Source organism: Lithobates pipiens, unplaced genomic scaffold, assembly GCF_037356315.1.
Source record: "Lithobates pipiens isolate NorthernLeopardFrog02 unplaced genomic scaffold, aLitPip1_a1.2 Scaffold_22, whole genome shotgun sequence".
NCBI lineage: Eukaryota > Metazoa > Chordata > Amphibia > Anura > Ranidae > Lithobates > Lithobates pipiens.
In genome coordinates, this window is record NW_027507784.1 from 3,507,718 (window position 1) to 3,516,064 (window position 8,347).

General features: G+C 44.0%; 1 protein-coding gene across 1 annotated transcript; it reads right to left on the bottom strand.

The window, feature by feature from the left end:
• Positions 1 to 2,126: 2,126 nt before the first annotated feature.
• Positions 2,127 to 3,014, bottom strand: LOC143925227 (taste receptor type 2 member 41-like). Its single transcript, XM_077449822.1, has one exon. The coding sequence runs from the start codon at positions 3,012 to 3,014 to the stop codon at positions 2,127 to 2,129; it is 888 nt and encodes a 295-aa protein (XP_077305948.1).
• Between the last annotated feature and the right edge of the window lie 5,333 nt (positions 3,015 to 8,347).

The window sequence follows — 8,347 nt, forward strand, 5'->3', positions numbered from 1 at the left end:
GTGATCATGCCTGCCGCGTGCCCGCTCTGTGATCACTGTGCAACTAGGACACAGCTAATCACATATGCGGAAAAATGGCCAATCCCACGTGATCAGATGTGTACAATTACAGCTGATCACAATGTAAACACAAGACGGTTATCGGCATTCCTTTCCTCACACTGACAACGTGAGGAAAGGAGAGCCGATAACAGGCTTCTGTTAAAGGCACATCTACTGATAATCAGTGTCCTGATTATCAGTGCAGTCCAACCAATGCCCACCAGTGCTGCCAATCAGTGCCTCCTCATCAGTGTCATCCACCAGTGCTGCCAATCAGTGCCTCCTCATCAGTGTCATCCACCAGTGCCAACCAGTGCCCATCAGTGTCACCTATCAATGCTACCTATCAGTGCCCACCAGTGCCCATGAGTGCCACCTATCAGTGCCCACCAGTGGCCATGAGTGTCTTTTTTCAACCTGACTAACTATGTAACTATGTAACATCAGAGATTCCCCATTATTCAGATTCAGATTCAGAATACTTTATTAATCCCAACGAGAAATGATTGTGATACAGTTATATTCAACAAAGACAACACAAGATTACAATAATGAACAGGAAAGAGACACAATGTGACACAATGACACAATAAAATGACCAATAACAGCAATTAGTACCAAATAATACAAAGTAAAACTATACTCTAATAAACCACCCAAGCTATTAAAATAATTAATATTAATATTAAATAACACAGATTGAAAAATAACAGAAATTCAAACTGCTAAAATGCAAACGATACACCACTTACCATTACCCCAAATAATAAATAACATAATTACACCAGCCCCCCCCCCCCCCCATTCCATCAGTGGCCACATCACATCAGAGGTCCCTCTTCACATCACAGTCACCCCTTAATGTCAGCGGTGTATGCATCACACAGGGCACAGAAAAAAATCAGCACAAGGGACAGTACTTACAGATTCCCTCCCAAAGTATTGCTCATCTCTTCACACCTCTTTGCTTGGTTCTAGGAGTTTTCTCTCTAATATTGATGAGTCCCCTCACCTAACCAGTCCATAATGTGCAGGCAGTAAGGATATGATGTGATGTAACCTCTAGCAACCAATAAGTAAGTAGTAATGATGCATAGCAACCTCTAGCAACCAATCAGTGACCAGTAATAATGTGCAGTAACTTCTAGCAACCAATCAGTGCATGGTAATGATGTGCAATAACTTCTAGCAACCAATCAGCGGGTGGTAAAAATGTGCAGTAACTTCTAACAACCAATCAGTGAGTGGTAAAGATGTGCAGTGACCTCTAGCAAAGAATCAGTGTGTGGTAAAGATGTGCAGTAACCTCTAGCAAACAGTGAGCACTAATAATGTGCAGTAACTTCTAGCATCCAATCAGTGAGCAGTAATGGGGTGCATTAACTTCTAGCAACCAATCAGTGAGTGGTGAAGATCTGCAGTAACCTCTAGTAACCAATGAGTGAGCCTGGACCAGTCCTTTATGTTTACATTATTAATGTTTTTTTTAGATAGATCTATGTGTGTGTTTGTCTGTTGGAGAGCAAAATTGCATGGGGGGGGGGCAAGAAAATGTTTGCCCAGGGTCTAATCAATATTAAAGACGACCCTGCTCCCATCACATTGGAGTCCCTCCATCACATCATTGCCCTCCATCACATAAGAGCCTCCCATCCCATTGGAGTCACTCATAGCATTAGAGTCTCCCCCAACACAGAACAGCTAATTACAGAGCCCCCCAATCAAACAATCCCTTCTTTACTGAGCCCTTCAGTCACACAGCTGCACAGAGCTGCACAGATCTCACCAATCACTCAGTCCCCCCCCCCCCCCCCACCATCACAGACCCATTGGTAGTTATGGTGCTGGTGGCTGGTCCAAAAAACTTGTGACTGATTCAGGTAAAACTGGGTTCTGAACTTTCTGCATCGTGGGGTAACCCAGACAGCACCCCAGAGGGCCATGGCACACCGGTTGAGAAACAATGCTGTCGGATATGGTTTTAGGAAAGGGAACAAACTTCCAAGGGAACAGCGGGCCTAACTGATGTCCTACGGAGCTAGATCTAGCCATCTCAGGCATTCAAATTCAGAATCCTCTACATGTTAAGTCTCTGTGTTCCTCCAGTTTCTGGTCCAGAATCTTCTCAGAATAATCCTTATCAGCTTGTTGCTGGCCTGGAAGATGACGGCGGCCTCCACCGATGGAGATAATAAATGTAAATCCCAACTGACTATAAGCAGTAAGTCACTTTGAAAATAAGCGACTGCTTGAGTCATGCAAAAGATTGCAGACATTACAAGTAAGAAAAAGATTGTCCTCAGTGCAGTGACATGAGCCTGAAGATTTGGACGTGTTGATCCAGAGTCGTTATTCTTCACCCTCCAGACGTGTCTGAGCAGAAAGGAGGAAGTGAGGACCAGGCACAGAAGACTAAGGCAGGTTGGTAGAATGCAGCCTAGGGTGTTTGTAGGCACAAAATAGAAACTATATTTCAGGTACCTGTTACCAGAGGCTTGTGTGCTGTTCTCAGAAGGATTCGGAGCCCAGAACCACGGGACACTCACAATAAATGTTCCAAGTACTGTCAGGAATAGAAGGTGACTCAGGAAATTGGACACAATTCTCTTCAACCAGATGAAGAACCCATAGCTGAGATTGGTGATGGTGGTACAGTAATGAGCTGAGAGCCAGAAGGTCAACCAGAAGTTGTAATAGATTAGGAAGTAAATTGATGTGTTCATAAATACAAATACTTCTGTAATATGAAAGACTTCCGGACACAAGACATAGATCATTCCCTGTAGACTCAGCACACACTGGAGGAGAAGATTCACAATCCCCTTAGCCAGGAAGATCACATCGGTGGGACTCAACTTCCCTTTCTTTCTGATGATGTCCAGATTACCCATCACAATACAAGTGTAAGAAGGGATTGCCAAGCCGAGTCCCAAGACTGAAGAGACTAACATGGATAAGAAGAGCGGAGACATCATGCTAAGGTTTGGTGTGATCTCCGGACAGAGATGACGGGACACGTCCAGTGATAGCAGACAGAATGATATAATTAGAGTTGGAATTATGGAAAAAACCTTCAGAGATCCGTCTCATGATTGACTTTGCATAAATGTGATGGATTTCATTTCAATGCCGACATCTAAAGCACAGAACAACCCGTGTAATACAATCTCTGACTCATTTCCATTATACGGAACAAAACTAACCACTTCAGGACTGGCAGCTGTTTGTCTCTTATTGACTATTATATACACTCAGCACCAAAAATATTGATTCTGCCAACCAAAATAAACTTCCATTTTCCCATTTCCAATGACAATAGTTTATCTTATTATTATTATCATCATTATTAATATTATCAAACAGGATTTATATAGCACAGCACTTTACAACATGAGGGCAGACAGTACAGTTACAATACAAATCAATACCGGAGGAATCAGAGGGCCCGGCTCGTTAGAGTTTACAATCTAGAAGGGAGGGCCAAGTGAAAAAAAAAAAAAAGGTAGTAGCTGTGGGGGATGAGCTGATGGAGAAAATAAATGTTCAGTTGTTAGGTGGAGGCAGAATAGGCTTCTCTGAAGAGAAGGGATTTCGGGGATGGTCTAAAAGTGGATAGAGTAGGAGATAATCAAACAGATTGGGTTAGAGAGTTTCAGAGGATGGGAGAAGCTCTGGAGAAGTCCTGGAGGCGAGCACGGGACCAGGTGACAAGGGAGCGAGAGTGCAGGAGGTCTTGGGAGAAATGAAGAGAATGATTAGGTTGGTATTTTGAGACCAAGTTAGTGATGTAGCGGGAGGAAAGGGGGGGGGCAGAGTTGTGGATGGTTTTGTAAGTTTGTTGTTAGTATTGAGAATTGGATTTGTTGGGTGAGTGGAAGCCAGTGGGGGGATTGGCAGAGAGGAGTAGCAGAAACTGAATGGTTAGTAAGATGGGTGAGTCTGGCAGCAGCATTCATGATGGACTGAAGAGGGGATAGCCCATGTAAAGGTATGCAAATGAGGATGGAGTTGCAGTAGTCGAGGCAAGAGATGGCCAGGGAGTGAATTAGGAGCTTAGCAGTGTCATTGGTTAGGAAGGGGCGTATCTTTGAGATGTTGCGATGGTGGAGGCAGCAAGCTTTGGATAGTCATTGGACGTGGGGCTGAAAGGATATTTCAGAGTCCAGGATCACACCTAGAACTAGGGTACCCATGTGTCCCGGATTGCCTGGGATTGCCCCTTAATTCATATTTGTGTCCCATGTTCCAGGAACCTTCATTCTGGGACAATACAGTGTCTCAGGATGAAAAAAAAAACACACACCGCCACCCTGATAAATATTGCTGAACTGGTTGCTAGGCCCGTCTCGCGTCTAGCAACCAGTCACATTGGCTGAGCGAGGCCTTACCTAGAGCTGCCCTGCGCTGAGCAGCACTCGGTGACCACCCACCTCCTCTACTTCGCCTCCGGCCGCAGCAGGCAGAGCGTCTTCTGTTATCTCCAGTCCATTCTGCAGTGCTGGTAGTGGCACTGCTGATAAGTCAGGATCCACAGCAGCCTGTTCCCAGTGCCAGTCCCGGGGCCGACTACTCCCGCTGCCTGCAACGCGTGGCCACTGCCAGCAGCCTGAGCCTCCTCCTGCCCACGAGGGCCGCAACCCGACTGAGTGCCTGAGCCCTGGGGGGGGGGGGGGGGGGTGTCAGCCAAACTTCCAAGTTTGTACTCACTATTCTATGAGAACATGCGTGCCTGCAATTGTAATGCAATTATGCATTGCTTTTAACGTTGTTCCTTCTAGATACTGTAAGCTTTTAACATTAACATTTCCTTTCGGCCCCCTTGAACTTTTCAACCTTTTGCCACATTTCAGGCTTCAAACATAAAGATATAAAATGTTTATTTTTTGTGAAGAATCACCAACAAGTGGGACACAATTGTGAAGTGGAACGAAATCTATTGGATTTTTGAAAGTTTTTTAACTAATAAAAAAATGAAAAGTGGGGCGTGTGAAATGATTGGGCCCCCTTGCGTTAATACTTTGTAGAGCCGCCTTTTGCTGCGATTACAGCTGCAAGTCTCTTGGGGTGTCTCTATCAGTTTTGCACATCGAGAGACTGAAATTCTTGCCCATTCTTCCTTGCAAAACAGCTGGAGCTCAGTGAGGTTGGATGGAGAGCGTTTGTGAACAGCAGTTTTCAGCTCTTTCCACAGATTCTCGATTGGATTCAGGTCTGGACTTTGACTTGGCCATTCTAACACCTGGATACGTTTATTTGTGAACCATTCCTTTGTAGATTTTGCTGTATGTTTGGGATCATTGTCTTGTTGGAAGATAAATCTCCGTCCCAGTTTCAGGTCTTTTGCAGACTCCAACAGGTTTTCATCCAGAATGGTCCTGTATTTGGCTGCATCCATCTTCCCCTCAATTTTAACCATCTTCCCTGTCCCTGCTGAAGAAAAGCAGGCCCAAACCATGATTCTGCCACCACCATGTGTGACAGTGGGGATGGTGTGTTGAGGGTGATGAGCTGTGTTGCTTTTACGCCAAACATATCGTTTTGCATTGTGGGCAAAAAGTTGGATTTTGGTTTCATCTGAGCAGAGCACCTTCTTCCACATGTTTGGTGTGTCTCCCAGGTGGCTTGTGGCAAACTTTAGACAAGACTTTTTATGGATATCTTTGAGAAATGGCTTTCTTCCTTCCATTTCAAAATGATCGCTTGCACAGTGCTCCTTGGGATGTTTAAAGCTTGGGAAATCTTTTTGTATCCAAATCCGGATTTAAACTTCTCCACAACAGTATTACGGACCTGCCTGGTGTGTTCCTTGGTCTTCATGATGCTCTCTGCGCTTTCAACAGAACCCTGAGACTATCACAGAGCAGGTGCATTTATACAGAGACTTGATTACACACAGGTGGATTCTATTTATCACCATCAGTCACTTAGGACAACATTGGATCATTCAGAGATCCTCGCTGAACTTCTGGAGTGAGTTTACTGCACTGAAAGTAAAGGGGCCGAATCATTTTGCACGCACCACTTTTCAGTTTTTTATTTGCTAAAAAAAGTTTAAATTATCCAATAGATTTCGTTCCACTTCACAATTGTGTCCCACTTGTTGGTGATTCTTCACAAAAAATTTAAATTTGATATCTTTATGTTTGAAGCCTGAAATGTGGCAAAAGGTTGAAAAGTTCAAGGGGGCCGAATACTTCAAGGCATGTACTTTATAGGTACCTGCACCCCCTCCCCCCGAAAGGTGCCAATTGTGGCACCGGAGGGGGGGAGGAATCCAATGAGCGGAAGGTCCACTTTAGGGTGGACCTCCGCTTTAAGTGGGGAAGGTATCTGTACAGCGGAGAATTGTATCAGTCTTTTTTTTTTTAAGTGATTGGCGATCTCTTGGGCAGTTAGTGAGTTGGTGGGTGGAGGCGGTGGAGGATGAAGTAGAGAGTTGAAGGTAGAGAAGATTTAATGGGGACGGGATGAGAAGGTGTTAATAAGAGTGATAGAATAGGTCTGCTTGGCAGTGAGGAGGCAGGAAATATCTCTAAAGCCCCGCACACACTATCAGATTATCTGCTGAGTTTTTCCTTCAGATTTACCAAAACCATATAATATGAGGACAAACCTTAGGAGTTTCAATGTGTATGCAATCAGGCAGGCCCTTCTACTACATGGTTTTGGTAAATCCGTAGGAAAAACTCAGCAGATAATCTGATAGTGTGTTTGGGGCTTAAGGAGCTTTGTACCTGACACAAAGCATGGTGACCGTATCTTAACAATCACCCTTTGATGAAGTCACGTGATCAGTGACGCAAAGGAGCCGGGTGTCGTCACTTCCGGTCGCAGCCAAGACCGGAAGTATCCTACTTAGCTGTACTCAGGATTTTAAGATTGTAAGTTACTACTTTTCGTTTTAATAAATTGATTGATTATACTATACTATGGAGCCCCCCCCCCCTCTTTCTTGCATGACCCTACAACATCGGATGAGCTTGAAGTTCATCTTGGTATCGGTATTGCTGTGCTCATCTGCGGAGATTGCACAATCACTGAGGGTACTGGATATATTCATATCAAGGCCTGACTTGACCTCTAGGGGTCTTCATATGAGGTGAGAGGCTGGGGGAAATGAGTGGCGCACCACGGATGGTCATATCTATTGGATGAAGTGGATTTAGTTCGATCGTACTGCACGTGCACTTTGGTCTTTTTATATGAACTGTCGCTTTGAGATCTGTCCCTGTAGCCTCATACACACGATCGGACTTTGTACAAACTGTCCCGTGGATTTTTGTACAAAGGGCGTCGGCTGTGAACTTGTATTGCATACACACGGCAGGATTTTTTCAGCCAACTTTCACCAAATCATGTGGGTTTTTCTGCTCTTTACCGCCACCCTTTGGTCAACTTCTGTATTGCTGTCTGATCTTTTGCATTGGTTCTGAGAATGGCGTGTTTGTACAAAAGTCCGATGGTTTTCTGTACACACGATCGGACTTTGCTCCAATCGGACTTTGGTAACCAGAAAGATTGTCTGTTCACACAGCCAACAAAAGTCCGATGAAAACCGAAAAAGGTTGTCAGATGGAGCGTACACACGGTCGGATGTTGCTCCAAAACAGCTAATTTGCATGTCTGTTGTCAAAAAGTCTGATCGTGTGTATGGGCCTTTTTTGGACTTAGATTTACGCTACCGGCACTTTTAGAAAACTATTGCACTTTATTAGAAATACTTGAAATGACTTATTTATTTTTTCTGTGTGGGAACACTTTTATATGTTGGCAGCTTCTCTTATCCTTATTTTGTGTATTTTGGCGAGCCTAGGTTTTGTGCATTAGTATTTTTCTTTTCATAAGTATCTTAACAATCATTTGTTAGGATTTTGTGTTTCTTTTAACCACTTCAATACCGGGGGGGGGGCACTTAAACACCTTCCTGCCCAGACCAGTTTTGAGCTTTCATCACTGTCGCACTTTGAATGACAATTACGCGGTCATGCTACACTGTACCCAAATGAAATTTTTATCATTTTTTTTCCCACAAATAGAGCTTTCTTTTGGTGGTATTTGATCACCTCTACGGTTTTTATTTTTTGCTAAACAAATAAAAAAATACCAAAAATTTTGAAAAAAAAATATGTTTTTTTTTTCAGTTTCAGAACTTTGTAAATAAGAACATTTTCTCCTTCACTGATGGGCACTGATGGGGCTACACTGATGGGCACTGATAAGGCGGCACTGATGGGCACCAATGATGTGGCACCAATGAAGTGGCACTGATATGTGGCACTGATAGGCGGCACTTATGGGTGGCACT